At 41.3% G+C, this 18,671-nt stretch overlaps 1 protein-coding gene across 1 annotated transcript in view; it reads left to right on the top strand.

Moving 5' to 3' along the window:
- LOC137326457 (caspase-6-like) overlaps nt 1-18,671 on the top strand; it is a 31,622-nt gene that overhangs the window by 8,702 nt on the left and 4,249 nt on the right. Inside the window, exons 2-6 of the mRNA XM_067991570.1 lie at nt 3,341-3,385; nt 5,427-5,463; nt 9,758-9,907; nt 14,359-14,435; nt 17,924-18,099. Of these exons, the coding sequence (XP_067847671.1) occupies nt 3,341-3,385; nt 5,427-5,463; nt 9,758-9,907; nt 14,359-14,435; nt 17,924-18,099 (485 nt within the window). The remainder of the gene's footprint in view (nt 1-3,340; nt 3,386-5,426; nt 5,464-9,757; nt 9,908-14,358; nt 14,436-17,923; nt 18,100-18,671) is intronic.

The raw sequence follows: 18,671 nt of genomic DNA, 5'->3' as shown, positions 1-18,671 counted from the left end.
GAATGTAGCAAAGCATTAACATATCGCAGGGTTGAGGTACAACATAAAACAGAAAAGCTTGATTAGCTCATCACCTCAACCATGAAATATGGTCATGATGTGGAGATGCCGGTGATGGACTGGGGTTGACAATTGTAAACAATTTTACAACACCAAGTTATAGTCCAGCAATTTTATTTTAAATTCACAAGCTTTCGGAGGCTTCCTCCTTCGTCAGGTGACCTGACGAAGGAGGAAGCCTCCGAAAGCTTGTGAATTTAAAATGAAATATGGTGTTCTCTTGGGACACACTCGCATGTTGTGATTATTTACAGATTTGCCATTACTTACTACTTGATCTATGGTTTTCCTCTTTTTTTTTATGCTGATGGGGTATCAAGGCTGATAACAATGGGCAGGCTACTCCCACGATCAAAATATGAAATTTGAGTATTCCGTGTATTTGGGAACAGAGTGTCTGTAGTAGATTTAAATTTACCAATGACCTGAAGCTTTCTGGGTAGTTAAAGATTGATTATCTTCAGGTAGAGTTGGACCAATGAGTAGTGAGAATATGGAACTTGATACCACGTGGACTGGTTGAGGCGAATGGCATTGATACATTTAAGTGGAAGCTAGATAAGTACATGAGGGAAAAAGGAATAGAAGGATTTGTTAGGGTGAGATGAAGTAAGATGGGAGGAGGCTTGTGTGGAGCATAAGTACCGGCAGAGACCAGTTGGGCCGAATGGCCTGTTTCTGTTTATGAATAATGTAATACAGCAAACATGCAAATCAGGTACATTTGGAGGGCATTGATTACAGGTCAAAAAAGAAGCAGTGTGCCTGCCTTTTTACTTTTCACGCTTTGGAGTGTGACGGATGCTCTCAAAATGCTTAATATTTTTATCTATGAACAGTTCCATGGGAGATCAATTCGTATCTTTAAATGATGGTCCTACCCCTTTGCCAAACTGATGCACATCAGAGGTTATTGGTTATCATTTCAATAATAACCAGCAATAGATATGTTTTAAATTTTTTTTGCTAATTTCTCTCCTATACTCATGAAGCTTTGATTCCGTTCTGGCATCTCACCCAAGTGGTGGTTATTTTTGTGTGAATCTTGATTGAGGGTGTTGGCAGGCAATGCAAATATTTTAGGCCATAAAAGGCAAATTGATCTTTTCCTCACCTGACATTCCCATATGTGCATAAATATACTGTTCTAGAAAAAGCCACGACATGTGAACCTAATAGAAATGAGTATGTACTTAGTCTGTTTTATGTAAGCACAGGTGTATGTTAAAAGCAGTTATAAAAAGGCAGTGAAATAAGTGCCCTTTGAACTGGAGTACTGATTGCTGCTGGAATGCATTCAAATACACAATCAGACAGTGTATCTGTGAGCTGGGTGCAGACTTGGAAGAGTTACAGTGTCCATGTGAATTGGGGCAGAAGGGTTGGAGGTGGGGGAATGACTACTGAGGTAGTGTTTTGGGAAGTGGTGGTCTGTTGCAAACCCAAATGTCACTTTGTTTTTTCATCTTTTTTGGATTAAAAATGTCAACTGTAAAGTACAAGTGTTTAAAATGAACCAGAATGCCCCATTTTCTAAGGGAGCATACACCTGAGCTTCACCAAAAATGCACTACCAGTAGGTGTGGGGTGAAGAACATTTGGGGAAATTGTGCACAATTCTAAATTTACTGCCTGCAGCTCTGACTAAAATGATCTCATGGCCAATAAATTGTGATTTGAATCCTATTTGATGTATGCCATTTTTTTCAAAAAGAAAATGAACTAAAACTGCCGCTACACTGGAAAAAAGTTTTAATATATAAAAACAATTCCAAACACCGAATATAAATAGTTTAAAATAAAGATTATGGAAAAACCCCTTCCTTTTTTAGATTTTAATAAAAGTGATAATACCCATGTATATTGTAGATTCCAAAATACTGAGAACATGCACCAAATAAAATGTCAAATATCAACATTTTCTTTTGGGGGGTGGTGGGAGTATATCCTCAGACAGACCCTGGAAAGTAAATCTTGTTCCTTCAACATTTTGTTTTCCTTCATTTTTTTCCCCCTCCAGCACCAAATAAGGAATATTGCATATGCCTGCAGCTTAAGTAATAGCCAGTGTCCCACTGTACTTTCAGTGTAATTACTTGTTTTTGCATGTCATAGTGTTATATTCAGGAGTGTTATTGAATTTCCAGCTTTTGGGGGCTAGTTCAGCTTTATTGAAGCTGCTGGTTGTCTTTTGCTAGCTTTAGTATATAAATGTGTATAATAAGATATGGAACAGTGTAATTCAACAGTTAATTCAGTAATGTGAATTGAGAAGCATAAGTAGATTATGGACTATATGTATATGCAAAGTATTAGGAAAAGAAGACTGCAAAGAATCAGAAAGGCGACTACAGGTCCCTCACTGAAGATTGATTCCAGAGGCAGAAGCAGCACACCATGGAGGATAACAGAACAGTTTTGATATAGCAGTTAAATTGCTACTAGCTCAAAAGGGATATTTTTATATTGATGTCATTCCCTATATAGATGTAAACAGGCAGCTTATAAATGCTTCCTGTTACTTTGCTATATAAACTGAAAAGAGTTAACTTTACCAAGCATGTATTGTAATCATTGAAATTGAATAATACTGAGTTATGTTGTGTCAAATTGAACTCTAGTAATATGTTGTAACTCTGAAACCAAGTTGTTCCATTAGTATAACTGCCACAGTTGTGCTTTCTTTGACTGATAGGAATAGTGAAATAAAATAGTAAATAGTATATTTGCATCTGCCCTGTGCAGTATTTGATAATCTTTGGCTGAACTAAACCGGTTTAACCAGTACTGTATTTATTGCCTGCTGGTGACTGGGCTGTGGCCGAATCGTTTTAATTGAGTTCATTTACGTAGGATGACTTGACTCAAATTACGAATCATAGATAAAAATCTTAAAACAAATTTAAATATTGCTCCATTATTCCTACAAGACCTAATATCCTCCTCCCAGGGCTAGGTGAGTGTTGTTAACATTTCATCCTGGCATCACTTTTTAACCTGTTGCATATTTCAGAAAAGCGGACAGGTGGTTTTGCTGGACTTCCCGTGATTAGCTTTATAACTAGGTGGTTCTTTCACTGTACATGAATAGAACATGAGAAAGTTTGAGATGTCTGTGTAGTAAGTATGTTGTAGCATGTTGTAATGAGTGACAATTTAAACTATGGCAAATATGGTAGTATTTCTGTTGTTCAGCTGATATTTAGTATTTGCTTGATTTACTGTTAAGACAAATTTGGAGCTCTTCATTGCATTAACCAATTAATAACTTTTATTCTAGGTGTTGTAGTTCAAGACAGCAAATCTGTTGAGCAAAATGCAAATGGTAAGTGACCCTATGTTTTCATTTTTATTTATAAAAGAAAGTTAACTTGAAACAACGTTTTTCTAATGTGTTTTTTTTGGATTGGAATTAACAGCCCCCCTTTACCCCCTCTCGTGTGGAGCAGTCTCTTGATCAGTATCCTTTCCCCTTTTGAAAACAGAACCATGACAGTTATCATCTGTTTCACTTGGTTATTGATATTTGTTGAGCCCTAATGGCTCAATTGAAGGAAATTGTCCAGGCAGTGTAACTGAACTCAATTGTGAGGAAGCTGAATCAACGTCAGTGGATAGATATTAACCTGAAGTATTTCAGATTTAACTGTTGGAGTTAATTGAGTTCCCTTACACCGTTGAACACATTTTCTGCATCCATACTAATCACCAAATAAAAATCCAATGCTGTCCCAGTTGAGCATAATTCTTTTACAACTGTATGATTTCTAGGGGTTAACTGGTAATTAAAGATTCTCTATCACTATACAGATAGCCATGCTGTTTTCTGGGCTCAATTTGAATATGAAGGATAAAAGGACAGTATGTCATAACAGAACGGTTTGCTCTGAGTGAATAACAAGACTAACTTTACAGTAATTTAGAAGTTTACACAGCTCAGTAAATGAGAGGTGACAGTTACGTAATGTCCTCTATATCCTCTGAGTGGGACTGTGATGCATCATCCCCTCTTGTCCTCCTCCAAGATCTCTCTGTGGCATTCGACACAGTCAATCAAGCTATCCTCCACCATTTCTGCTTCCTGGCCCACCTCTATGGGACTGTCCTTGTATGGTTTCACTCCTGTTGTTCCAACCAAGCCAGCACATCTCCAGTACTGGCTTCTACTCCATCTTCTACATGGTCACTTTCACATGCTGTCCTTCAATGATATCATCTGTGGATCCTGTATCCACATTGAATATTACTAAGAGAGTTAGTGCAGTGTTGTGTATTTTGTTTGTGTATATCTGAGGAGGTGTAAATCTGTAACCAAGTGAAATCTGATATCAAGATTTTCTGCTATTGTCTTTTAATAAACATGATTAATTGTAGTTTATAGCCGAAGTTGCACAGTCTGATAGAGTTTATTTTTCTGTTATCCAAAGCCTAAGAGAAAATGATAGCTTGTGCTAATTCAATGAATTAATTATAGAGTAATAAGGGTTTCCATTCGACCTCTGGGCAGTGTTATGGTAAAAGATACTGTAGTTCATTTGGGAGTATGAGTTCACAGTGGTCTTTGGCACTGACTGTGAGAAGACGATCTGGTGGAGTCCTAAAAATCCACAACAACCATATTTCAGATATTACAGGTGCTGTAGAATTTGCTCTTGCCTAAGAAAGGAAGGACAGCTGCAGATCATTGAATTTTGAATTTGGTGCCAGGGTTTAGAGTGAGAGGGACAACTGTGCTGGTACAGTGCACTTTCTTAATATGGAGGCCTTGCACTCTTACCCCTGTTCCTGCTCACTGGCCTTATTAATCAAGAAGCTGACTGCACCTACAACGCTGCCTCTCCTGTTGCTGATTCTGATGGCTCTCCCTCCCACTCCTGATTCCAACCCCACTGTTTTTGCTTCTGTAATTGAGGACAATGTGAGCCCTTTCTCTACCATCCCCTTAGCATTCTGGTGGAGGCTGGTTGGCTATGGACTTGCTGCCTCAGGTCTCTGTTCCCCATTTGCCTGCTGAAGGTCTCTGCTTTGTTTGCAGCTTGTTCTGTGGTACTTTGGTCACTCCTCAGTAGGTACAGTTAAGTTTGTGTTCCCTATGCCTCTCTAAATTTGTTTTTATTACACTAAGGCATAAAATGATGTGGATAGATTTGATGCAGAAATTGACCTTAACGTGCTGGAGAATTCTCAGGGCCCTGATTATAGTCTGCATCGATTCAGTGTAATCAAATCTATTAGCAGCAGGCCATAGAAATTAAACTGATTCATGAATACTACATTTGGTAAGACCTGAAGCTAAACTCTGTAAATAATGAAAGAAGGTTCAGTATCATGAATTTGTGTTGACGGTAAATACTTTTCTTTTTCAGTTTTCACTGAAGTTGATTTTCCAACATTTCTTCAAAGGTATGAGATGCTTTAAATGTAACTTTATTTTATAGCTGCATATCCCACAATTATTTTTGTCTTCAACTTTTAAGTCATTTCAAATCAGACTGTTGAGAAGAGAAAAATCCATCACTGATGCCATGTAACAGTATAAAACTTTTTACTTGCCTCTAAAACTGTGAATCAACCATGCTGATCATGACCAGAACTACAACTTCCAGCTTAACAACAGAGACCTGTCATACACCTGCATTAAAAACTGATGGCATTAAGATACATGAGTATAAGAGACTTTACATTACCATGTCTCCCCGATTCAGTGAAGGTTGTTCTTCATGTGAATTTTTAATTATTTTTGGAAAGGCTGGAGAATTTAAACATCAAACTTCTTATTTGTTTAGCCTCCACATTCTCCTGCAACAATGCTGATTTAACTTCTCAAATAGCTTAACAGCCACGTAGCTAATTGGGTAATGACCAATAACGTTAATTGAGCCCTGAAGAATGAGAAACTGCAGGGAATTAAGCAGAGCAGTGAATATACAACCTGATTTATCTGGATTTTTGAAGGACTTATTGATGGACCTAGAGGCATTTGAACAAAAATATTTACTCTTGTGGATTTTAAATCCGAAACAAGAGTAAATTGCAATTCAAATGTTAAAATTAACATCTTGTGTACTTAGGGAGTTAAATTCGACAGCCCCTGAATCCAGGAGTGGGGGTCGCGATGCACGATTAACCAGCGCCCGGTCATTGAGATGCAGGTAGCACGTGAGATTTGTGCTGCCTGGTCCTGATATCTGCAAGTAGCCAGGCAGTTGAGTGGCTGCTCACCGGCGAGGAGGGAGGTGGGTAGCACCTCATAAAGAAAGCCTGTGCTTCTTATTTGCAAAATGTAAGATATGGGTTCTCACTGAGTGAACGGAGATCAAACATCGCACGTGTACAGCACAGATGCAGGTCCCGTCCCTATGTTGGGACTGTTGAATTATGTTAAAACATTGTATAAAGGTTACTAAATCCCACATCCTCCAATCTGCACGCCAGACCTCACCAATCTGAGTTTGTACCAGGCCTGCGAGAATGCGTGCACCAAGGTTCTCTGATGATTAGCGGCCTTGGTGCAAGTGGTGAACGGAAGCATAGGCGTCCTATATCCGCAGGGTTGGGCAAGAGGCCCTTTAGACATATGCTCAAGAGGCAGTGGGAGACAAAATCAATGCCAGGTACATAGCACCACTAACATGGATGCAGTGCAGGAAGAAGTTCAGTGCTTTGACACGAGTGGTCAAGGTGAGTGAGGTCAACTGTCAAGTGGCATCTCCTACCAACTGCACCACTAGCCGCATCCACTGCTCCACACACTACACCTCCCATCACCCACATACCAACAAACTCTTTAAATTAGTACTCAACTCTTCCAATCAGATGCTTCCTCTCACCCTCACACGTTACCACTGTTGCAAGCCACACACCCACAACTCACAGGTCACACACACTGGCAGCTATTCAACCATGACAGGCACATCACCCAAACATCCTGCAGGACACTCACCAACACGTGTCCCGCTTTCTTACAGAAGAAGGTGGCGCATAACAGGAGGCAGCAAATGACAGTGGTTCCATGGATCATGAACCTGCTGTCCTCTCTCAGGATGACAGCATTCCTGTCCCACCCCTGCCACTCTGCCAGTGCCCTTGCTGTTGCCTGTTAGCTAGCCAGCCCACTCCTTGAGTATTGAAACTTTAGGAAGATGGGACCAAGAGTAGGCCGTTTAGCCCCTTGAGCCTGTTCTGCCATTCATTGAGATCATGTTGATCTGTGACTTAACTCCATATACCTGCCATAGCCCCATATCCCTTAACCAAAGGTATTAACAAAAATCTATCAATCTCAGATATAAAATTAACAATTGAGCTAGCATCAGCTGCCATTTGCAGAACAGAGCTCCAAACTTCTACCACCCTTTGCGTGTAGAAGCGTTTCATAACTTCACTCTTGGAAGTCCTGGCTCTAATTTTTAGGCTATGTCCCCTAGTCTTAGTATTCAAATAAAGGAGACCTCCAAAAACAGGTACAATTGCATCAGCAGCCAGAAGCAATAATCGAGCAACTAACCTGTAAATCATGCAGGATCCCTTTAAATTGAGTTGATACCGCATGCTGTTTATGACCTGCTCAGCTGTGCGAGGTTAAGGCAGTGCATTGGCTGGAGTGTTATGATCCAAAATCACATCTGTCCCTTTAAATCAGCATTGCACACTGATCAAATGCATGTTCTCCTTACTTTATGTGCTGCCAGCATTTGTTATCTGCGTGTGCGCAAGCACCTTTACCAAGATGGCGTCTGGCGCATATCACACTGGAAGCATGCGTGTGCATTCCGGATGCCATTTTGGGTCCTTAGAAGGCCGCATAGCGCCTGCAAAATGGGCGCTAGACAGCCCAATTTATAGCCCTTAGTATTGAAAATTATATTCATTCCTTGGTTAGTTCTGGTTTTCTTTGTACTTTTTAAATGATTTATTTAAACAAATATTGACATTATTGATTTCTGTGAGGGCAGATGAAATATCCAGCTGAGCATTTCCACTTTTTAGCAGTGTACTGTGCACCTGTTTAAAGTGCCCATGAGTGCAGAGCTGTGAAGCTGTTTAAAGTGCTTGTGCTTACAAGCACTTTAAACAGTTTTAAAATCTCTGGCAGTTGGTGAGGTTTGGTGCTTAGTCTCGGGTGGAGTCTGCACTCCCAGGCAGCTTTCTCTGAACAGCACCAGTACTGAGCCAGTTAATGTAAAATCCATGCTGAACAGCTAACGAAGGAGGTAACACTCACCTGACGAAGGAGGTAAGCTCCGAAAGCTTGTGATTTTCAAATAAAACTGTTGGACTATAACCTGGTGTTGTAAGACTCCTTACATTTGACCAAAAAGTTTAGCTGCTCCATCATTGAATTAACTGCAATTCAACAATTAAGCCAATCCATACCTGGTAGTTTTAATTTCCCTCAGCGGAAAACTGCATCTTTCTCTGAAAGTTCACCATGAAGCTTTAACTGTCCTTAACAAATATCAACAGATGTTTTTTAAAAAAATGTACAAATTTCACTTTTGGGGCAGAAAGGGGGAGGGCGACTGAAGGTTTCAGCTTATCGATCCATTTTAATGTTCATCTCTGCAGTCCTTGCCGTTAAAAATAGAGAACAGTCTTTTTTAGTAACTAACTTCCTCGTGTTTAAATCTCATCTATATTACAAGGGAGGAAACAAGACAGAGAAGCTAAATAGCCAATTTACTTCATTATAACAGAGTGAAAGCAATAACTCTGACAATATAACAAAAAGGATAGCAGGATCATCCTTGTTCAACAATTAGATGTGCAATTTATTTCATTTTCATTAGATACGTTCAACTAATGAGTTTTCTAAACAGACTAAATTTCTTATCCTTAAATGCATTTGAGTGGGAGGTTATAAAAATGTTCTCGGAGTAGCTTCCTGAATTAAAAACTTGGAGCTTGATAATCCTGTTAAATTTCTTCTTTTGCTATGTCACCTTGGTATATTCTGTAAACACTACATCAAAAAGAACTGTAATCAAATAACACTTGGGTTTGCAAATAAAACTCTTAAATGGATGGAATCATATGAATTTTTTTTGGTTTTCTTCCCTTGAAAGTATAACTATATAATGTGGAAGTTAAGCTTCATTTGAATAACAAGAGGAAGTACTTTTAAAAAAAAAAGTAATGGTGTTGTACTGGGAAAATTTGAATCTAGATTTGCTGTTGCTGCTTTCCTTGAAAGAAAACTGTTGACGTGCCCTTGGACTGAAGAATCATTTTGTGGGGGAAAATCTTCACCATTGCATTATGATCGATATCAGCGGATCTGTCTTAGTGAGTGATGTAAGCGTGTAATAGAGCAGAAGTAGTTGGCTGCTAACCTGTTGAATCATAATACGTAACCTGGGGAAAAGGTTGTAAAATGGAACAGCTTCAATATAATGGTAAACAAAATGATCAGATGTGTTGGGTGGTTATTGGGAATACTTACCACAGACCACTCCTAATGTACTTCAAAATGCAATGGGTTAACATGCTTTTAGATACATTTTATGAATACTGAAAAGTGTGGATGAATGGATAACTTCTGTTGTCAAGTTTGTCCTTGGTATAAACATTTCCTGTGCTTTGATTAAATTTGTCTTCACTGCTCGGCATTTACTTGACACAGAAGCTGTTTGTTGCCTCCTGCCAAATGGACATTATTACTTCGTTACACTAAATTTGGTTCACTTTTTTGTTACAGTACTGATCTCATGGACCCATGTATTGAATACAACATGAAGCACCGCAGGCGAGGGATTGCTTTAATCTTCAACCATGAGCGCTTTTACTGGTATCTGGGATTGCCTGATAGAGGAGGTACAAATGCTGACAGATTCAATCTGGAAAAAAGGTACGCAGGCTTGCTTGACTATATTGCACTATCTTTATCACAAAGCTGAATTAATGCCAGTCTTCAATGCTATTGAACCTATTCCTGCTTCCTTCCCAAGCAATAACAACCACTAGCATTTATATAGCACCTTTTTTTAATGTAGAGAAAGTTGTCTCAAGGCACTTCAGAGGTGTAAGGAAAAAATGAATGCCGAGCGAAAGATGTTAGGAGGAGTGGCCAAAAGCGTGGTGGAAGAGGTGGATTGAGGAGGAGCTTAAAGGATGGGAAGGGCGGTGGTGAGGCAGGGCAAGAATTCCAGAGAGTTGGGCTTAGATGGCTGAAGACACAACTTTCAGGTGGAATAAAGAGGGAGGAGATACACAAAAGGCTATAGCTGAAGGGATGGAGAGTTCTGGGGATGGTGTTGTAGGGCTGTAAGAGATAAGGTGTGGTGAGGCTATGAAGGGATTTAAACATAAGCATGAGAATTTTAAATTTGAGGCATTGGGGAGCCAGGAACCAAAATAGGTCAGCAAGGTGATGAGTGAGCGGGACTAGTTGTGGGATAGGGTTAGGCAGCAGGATTTTGGATAAGCTGAAGCTTATGAAGGATGGAGAATGGACAGCCAGGCAGGAGAGCATTGAAATGGTCGAGTCTGGAGGTGACAAAGGCATGGAAGAGGTTTACAGCAGCAGATGGGTTGAGGCAGGTGAGCGATGTTATGGAAGTGGAAGTAGGCGGTCTTTCCTCCAGAGAGGATATGGAGTCAGAGAGTTGGCTTTGGGCAGAGTAGGACGCCAAAGTTGCGAACCTGAGACAATGACCGAGGAGTGGGATGGAATTGGTGGCAAGGGTACGGAGCTTGTGCAAGGGCAAAGGTGATGGCTTTGGTTATACTGAGGTTTATGTGGATGAAATTGTGACTCATCTAAGACTGGATGTTGGACAAACAGTTTGCCAACTCAGGCAGTGGAGGGGTCGATAGAGATGAAGAGGTTGAGTTGTGTGTCGTCGGCATACATGTGGAAGCTGACTCCGTGTCTGTTGATATCGCCAAGGAATAGCATGTAGATGAGGACGAGGACATCCCAAATACTAGATCCTTGGGGGTTTCTGGAGGTAATGGTAAGGGGTGGGAAGAGATGCCATACTTGGAGGTATTCTGGCTATGATCAGATCGGTAAGAGAGGAGCCAAATGAGGGTAGTCCCACTGAGCAGGACAACTGAGGAGCAGCGTTGGTGGAGTGCACTATAGTTGACCTTGTCAAAGGCTGCAGAGCGATTGAGTTGGATGAGTCACAGAGGATGTCATTTGTGACTTTTTGTAGGGCTGTTTTGGTGCCGTGGCAAGGGAACATACCTGATTAGAGAGATTCAAATAGGGAGTTGCAGAAAAGATGGGCTTGGATTTTGGAGATGATATGTTAAAGGACTGTGAAGAGTAAAAGGACATTGGGTGATATTTCTCAAGGACAGAGGAGTCGAGATTTTTTGAGGATGGGAGTAATGGCGGCAGCTTTGAAAGGGAGGGGTGCAGTACCTGAAGAGAGGCAACCATATATGATATCAGCTACCATGGTGGTGAGGAAGGGAAGTTGGATGGTCAGTAGTTTTGTGGGAATGGGGATCAAGGGAGCAAGAGCTGGGTCCCATGGACAAGATGAGCTCAGAGGCCATGAGGGGAGATGGTAGAGACACTAGAGGGCGACTCGAATTCAGGGGCAGTCTGGGGGGAAGGTTTGGCTTGGGCAAAGGGAAGGGAGGGATGGGGAAAGGAAAGCAACAGGGGCAGCTGAACGGAGGGTCTCAATTGATACAGGGCTGCAGCACATCACCAAGGAATCGCCCACGTAATTGCATTTTTTGGTGGGCTCTCCGTTAGTCTCAGCACGTTTATTGGCCCGGAAATCGCTCACGAAATAACGAGAAGGCTAACAGTGCTCAACATTATTTCGGGGCAAATGGAAGAGCAAGTTCCGGCGAGCGCACATGCGCAGTCAAACGCGGAAATCGCTCTACTGTTTGTCCTGCTCGTTTGAAAGCTGCGCATTGAAGGCAGCTCGCCGGCTGAATGAATGGACCAGCGCGAACTTTCTGTACTGCCCAGCTGCAAATGAATTAATCTCTGTATAAAAAAGGTACGCTGGATTTTTTTAGGTCTAAACTAAATTTTAACGGCACGGTAAGTATTCATGACTGCCAAACAACCTCTCTGGCACTGAAAATTAACTTTTAAAAATGTGGAATCTCATTCCTTCCGATATTAATTGTTGTTGGACATTTTTTTAAAAATGCTTTAAATTTAACTTTTTTTAATTCTTTCTGTCTCGCTTAATCTTACCCTCTCTCTTTATTTTGCTTTCTCCAATTGATTTTATAGTGAATTTACTAATCTATCTGACACTTCCTAGTTCTTAGTCTGTGCAGCTTGTCAAGGCTGCTTCAAGATGAGTAATTGAGGGCAGAGAGAGATCCTTTCCCTGTTCTCATAGCTTAGAGAAGCCTGGGAAAGACCGCTGCACTTGTTTAAGCTCACCATTGAAGGAAGTTGCTGCCGAAAAGCCCGTGGATACTTAGTGGGTGAGATTTAAATCTAATGAGTGGCAGGTACTGTTGGTTCGCTGCTCGGCAATTTCCGGGCCATTGTGTTGCAGCGCTGCTATTTAGTATGTAGAATTTTAAGACGTTGTTTGACACAATTCACCCCAGTGGCTCGGGTGTTTCCATTAGCTTTCATGTAATTCAATACACTTTTTTTCAGTTGAGGATAAGCAAAGTCACATAGTACAGATAGGGCATTTTTCTTTTTTTCTTGTGTACACACTAGCAATCTGTGCATGTTACACTTAATGGTACTGTTGTTAATTTGAAGATCCTAAATCTTTTATTGTTATAATATTCCCTGCCTGTCATTAGAACTATTCCTGTGACCAACTACTGTCTCCAATTTAATGTAAGGAGCTTGGATCACACTGATAGTGAATTGATATTTACTAAGATTTTAGCATTTTTGCCTGACCTTGCAGTATCCTCTGGCCGCAAGAACAAAGCAGTGAGCAAAAGTGCATATTTTCAAAAAATGTCCACAGTGAATGGGTATTAAAATTTAGGTTCTAATTCTTGTCCTGCTTTCACCCATCCACCACCCAAATTTTCCTCCCCTTCTCACTTGTGTCCAGACATGTGAATTTCCATCAGGGAATGCTGAATTGTGATCAGGAGCAGGTACCCTCGGTGATTTTCTTCCCCTGTCCAGGGATCAAACCTTGATTTTCAGGTCCTGCTGACTCAGTAGCATACCGCACATTTATCAAATGGGGCATCAGGAAAGTCTCAGACAATTCTGACTTCCTCCCCCCCCCCCCCCCCCCCCCCTGGCCCACGCTGCAATTACTGTCTCATTCTGGGATGTATTGATCAGCTTCTGTGTCTAGCCAAATGGCCATTCTTCCTGTGTGAACCAAGACCATCATTGTTGAACCCAAGCTATATATATCTGCAGTATGAGCCCTTGTCAATTTTTTTCTCCTCCCCTTCTCTAGGAGCCATGAGACAACACACTACACAGAGTGGGAATTAAAAAATAAAACATCAATACTATGAGTGGAGTTAAAAACAATACACTGGGCGAGAAGTTTCAGTGGGGCACCAGAGGCAGCAGCTACCTAATGGGGGTAATTTTAACTTAACCGGCCCAGTGGGAAAAGTTACTTTCTATTGAAGTCAGCGGAAAGTAAAAGTTTCACCTAGGAGAACAAAAAGAAATGCTACAGGAAGTGTCAGACTGATGGCAAGTGTGTACGTGTGCAAGACTTTTATATTTCGTCTTATTTATTTGCTCTGTTACATCATAACATTACTAGGCCTGCTATTTTGGAATCAGGACACCAATCCTACTATTTGGGTGTGCATTTGATGTTGCATCATAGCAGCACATTTTTATTAATTTTAAAGAGGAGAATGCCGGATTTATAAAGTTGATTCAAAATAGCATCCTGGTGCTGAAAAGTACTGTGGTATATTTTAGATTTAAAAAGCCCAAGATTAAAGTTAATTCATATAGGCTTAATCTATACAAGTTGCTTTCTTTTTTTGATCTTTACAAACAACTGACAACCTATGTAGAGAGGTGCAACTTAGTGAGTGATTGGTGCCATGCAATTGAGCTCCATCATTCTGTATTGGAGTGGTAGGACGTTGGTTTGCTCCTGCAGTTTCTGTAGAGTTAGACGTATTGTTGTGGCGAAGCACTTCTCCATGGAGGGGGCAATATTTGAGGAAGTCAGCCTGGGCAGCACGTGTGCTCCTCCTAGTCAAAGGTCAGAATAGGTAGTGGCCTATCTTGCAGGTTGTTTTCTCTTGACTGGGAATTGTACGTAGTGAGGGAGACCTTAAGGGGATGATTAAAAGCAAACTTACATAAAGGCAGCTATGGGTGGGTCAACATACATTGTGTTTTTTTAATAGGTTACGAGAGCTGGGTTTTGAAGTGCGTCCTTATGATAATCTCAAATCTACAGAAGTGTTGGAGATAATTCATGAAGGTAACACATTAATATACTCTTACTAAAACCTGTTAGTCCTGAAACTTGTTCTGACTGATGTTAATAAGCTAGAGAAACTGATTCTTTAACCATCTGTTAATAGTTATGAGCCAAGCTATGGTAACTCCCTGCTGGCTTTAGACTTCTTTTGGTAGACATTTCTTCATGAGGGTAAAAGGTTAACCAGCTGCTGTAATGTTCTAAATTTTTACAATCCTGATATTTACTGAAATGGTACAGATGAATATTAATAATGTTAATAGCAATTGTTGGAAACTTCTATCAATTACTTCAACTTAGCAACCTTTAATACAGGATAGAAAAAATAAAACCGCTTAAACATAAGTATGCTTTATTTAACAGTCATGTTGCTTCTTTATGACCTAGGTTTGCAGATGCAGTTGGTACAATAGTCATTATCAAACATTAACTTCAGAAAAGGATTTTTTTACATTAAGTAGAATGTTTGAATTGACCTAATTTTTGTCCTGTTTCTGAAATTATGGGCCTGAAAATCCACTGATCCTTTTAATGGGACAGAAGTGAGCAGGCTATTGACCTTGTTGCAAATCCCTGGGTTGTGGTCCTTTTTCATACTCAACAACTTGCATTTATATTGCTGTTTTGATATAGAAAAACATCTGTGCTTCACAACGGGAAAAAATAGAGGCTAAACCAAAGACTGAGATATTAGGAGGGGTGATCAAAAGCTTGGTCAAAGAGATGGGTCTTCAAGGAGGAAAGGTGGAGAGGCAGAGGGGTTAAGGGGGGAATTTCAGGGCGTGGACCTAGGTGGCTGAAGCCACAGCTGCTATTGGTGTGGGGAAGTGAGGCCAGAATCAGAGGAACAGAGTTCGTGGCGGGGGTTGTAGCACTGGAGGAGGTTAGAGAAATGGAAGGAGTTAAACACAAGGCTGTGAATTTTAAATTTGAGGCCTTGGAGGATCTGGAGCCATTGTATGTCAGTGAGGACTGGGGTTATGGGCGAGCAGGACTTGATGTGGCATAGAATACGGCCAACAGAGTTTTAGATGAGCAGAAATTTACGGTTGGTGGAGGATGAGACTGGCCTGGAAAGCATTGGACGTAACACATGCATGGCTGAGGATTTCAGCAGCAGATAGGCTGAGGTGGGGACGAAAATTTTGTGATGGAGAGGATATGGGGTCAGAAGTTCAGCTGAGGGTTGTCTGGGATGTTGAGGTTGCGAACAATCTGGTTCAGTCTGAGACAGGCTGGGGAGGGAGATGGAGTCGGTGACAAGGGTTTGGAGTTTGTGACAGGGATTGAAGATGATGATTTTGGTCTTCCCAATGACTGGATGTCGGACAAGCAGTCTGATAACACTGAGGCAGTGGAGGGGTCGAGCGAGGTAGAGCTGTGTGATGATATGGTACATGTGGAGACTGACTGTCTGCGGATTATGTCATTAAGGGGCAGCATGAGTAAGAGGAGGGAGCCAAGGAAAGATCCTTGGAGGACTCCTGAGATGACTGTGCAAGATAGGAAGAAAAGCCATTGGTAGAGATGCTGTGATTATGATTGGATAGGGAGGCAGCTGAAAGGATGGTCTTTATTTTGGTGACAGAGAAATCCATGAGTTCCTTGTCCTTGTTGTTCGAGATGAGGGTGGAGGTTACAGGAGAGTGATTCAGGCAGTTGAGGGTGTACAAAAGAAGCCAGGGGTTATCTTTGCTTTCAAGGATGATCCCAGATTTGTGGACAGTTTTGGCAGTGGACTGAGGACCTGTAGAGCTTAATGTGGTCCAGCCTGATCTGGCGCTGGATGGCGAAGTCTATTGTGCACCAGATACACTCAAGTCTGTGCTGCTTGGACTTGAGGGAGCAAAGACGGGTGCCATATTGGAGGAACGTCCTTGATGGGAGACAATGAATGTTTTGATGGGGACATGGGCATCAAGGGTGGAGTTGAGGGGGAGTAGTTGAGCAAAATAGCTGCATAGATCATAGCAAAGGAAGGGCCAAAGCCTAGGCAGTCGGGAGTTTGAAAGTGAAATTTCAAGTGGCTTGGGGGAGAATTTTTTCCAAGGGTGGTGTAGAAGGGCGTGGGGTTGAAAGAGGGTAGAGGGATGTGGATGTGGGTGATGAGGAATACCAGAAAGTGGTTGGAGATGGTCTTGTCAGTGATCGAGACCACCGAAGTAGAGGGGCTATGGGCGATGTCAAAGCTGAGAGCTGGCCATGAACATGGATGGGAGATTCTACATGGAGCGATTTAGGGAGGACTGAGATGGTGAATTCAAAAAGGGTAAGGGGAGCTGAGCTGGAGATTGAAATCACTGAGGTTAAGAGGAAAGGAGAGGGGGGATGTCTTGGGGAGAAATGGAGTGGGGCTTGGAGCAGCCAGTAGGCAACAAAGATTTTAAAGGAGAGGTGACTGGTGCTTGAAGGAGGAGAAAGTGATAGAGGAGAGACCAAGGTGTGACTTGGTTATAATAGCCACGTTGCCACGGGGTTTAGGTGACGCAGGTGGTGGAAAGTATAGCCAGGTGGGGAGGCTTCGGTAAGTGGAAATCTGCTGAGGTTAGATCAATTGGATCTTTCAAAACTGAGATTAATAGATTTTTATTAGGTAATGTATTAATGGATTATGGAACCAAGGTGGGTAAATGGAGTTGAGATACAGATCATGATCTAAATGAATGGCCTCCTCTTCCTCTGTTCCCATGTAAGGGGCAATGTGTCTCCACCTGTGAGCCAAGTTTCCGTCAAAGCCATGATGTCAGTACGATCGTTCACAATAAGGCGGTGGATGGCAAGGGCTTTGTTTGCGAGTGAATGTTAATTCTGGAGGGAAATGCAGAGAGGCAATGATTGTCCCCTTGGACTCTACCAGCAGATCAACAGTGATGGGATGGGGGAAGGAGGTTAGCGAGATTAGTCCCCAGTGGGTGTGCTAGGTGGGAAGATTGGGAGAGAGAAGGATGGATCAGTTCGGGTTACTGATGTAAGGAGGCAGCAACAGGTCTTCAGAAAATGTCAAGAGGAGCACAAGGGGATAGGCATGGGCTTATTCAAGGGAGATTCAAACCTGGGATGGCAGCTAGCAGAGTGGTAGTGAAGGGCTGGGAGGGGAACCAAGTACTTGTGAAGGGAAATATGAAAGGTGGCCTGGCTGGGTCACAGGAAGGAAAGGAGCGAAGAGGGCCAAGGTTTTTTTTTAAAATGGGGCAACAGAAGTAATAGCCTTGGATCTGAAGCAGTAACCAAAATTGGACACACTAATGAACACACGGGGAATTTGGGTTGCATAGGAATACCTGTGAACGGGCCCAGCCATTCTAATTACTTAATTCTATAAAAAAACATTGACTCAGCTCAGAAATAGTTAACAATAATGCCTGAGTAGGTTGCAAAATTCCATTTCAAAATGCATTGAAAAGTCCTATGTCATATGTGATATATTCTTGGTTTTTGCTTAATATTTCAAATCAGACTTTGAAAATTATTTTATTCTTTTTTCACAGTGGCTAGTTCAGATCATTCAAATGCGGACTGCTTTCTGTGTGTCTTTCTCAGTCATGGGGAGAACAATCATGTCTTTGCTTTTGATGCAAAAATAGACCTACAAGAATTAACTGCACGTTTTAGAGGAGACAAATGTTCTTCTCTGGTTGGCAAACCTAAAATATTTGTAATTCAGGTAGAGTGTGTCCATTGACTTATTTTGCTATCTAAATAGTAAAGTGTGGACATTTGAATTTGCATTCTATTTTCTTTAAGCTATTATTGAAAGAATTTTCTGAAGTTATAATGCTGCAGTTAGAAGGTTAATGTCTCTTATTGCTGTGTATGATTTTAATTGTAATACTTGGGCCTTCAGTACAGAATATCCACAAATTCTCTCTGAGGAAAAGGCTAACAGTGTTTGCAACTTGACTGCCTGCACAAATATAAGGTGATTATTCCTACAACACAAACCAGAAAAGAGTTACCAACACAGTGCTCCTTTCAAAGACAACTCTTTTCAGTGTTGCCCTCCTACTGGTAAAAAGCCAAAAAAATGGCAGCCTCTGCCTCCCCCATACTACAAGCTGAGGCAATTTTGGAAGACTTAATACTGTTACATGGAATGTTATTTCTAGAATTTTCAGAGTTACAAAGTGTTTTGCTTATCGAACACCTTGTGTCTTTGTTAGAAATGCAATTCATATTATTTGTAAGTGGGCAGAATGAAATTTAATGCAGAGATATAAAATACTATACATAGGAATA

Source organism: Heptranchias perlo, chromosome 1, assembly GCF_035084215.1.
Source record: "Heptranchias perlo isolate sHepPer1 chromosome 1, sHepPer1.hap1, whole genome shotgun sequence".
Taxonomy (NCBI): Eukaryota; Metazoa; Chordata; class Chondrichthyes; order Hexanchiformes; family Hexanchidae; genus Heptranchias; species Heptranchias perlo.
The sequence above is the reverse complement of the archived record's forward strand: the minus strand, read 5'-3'. Positions and strand labels throughout refer to the sequence as shown.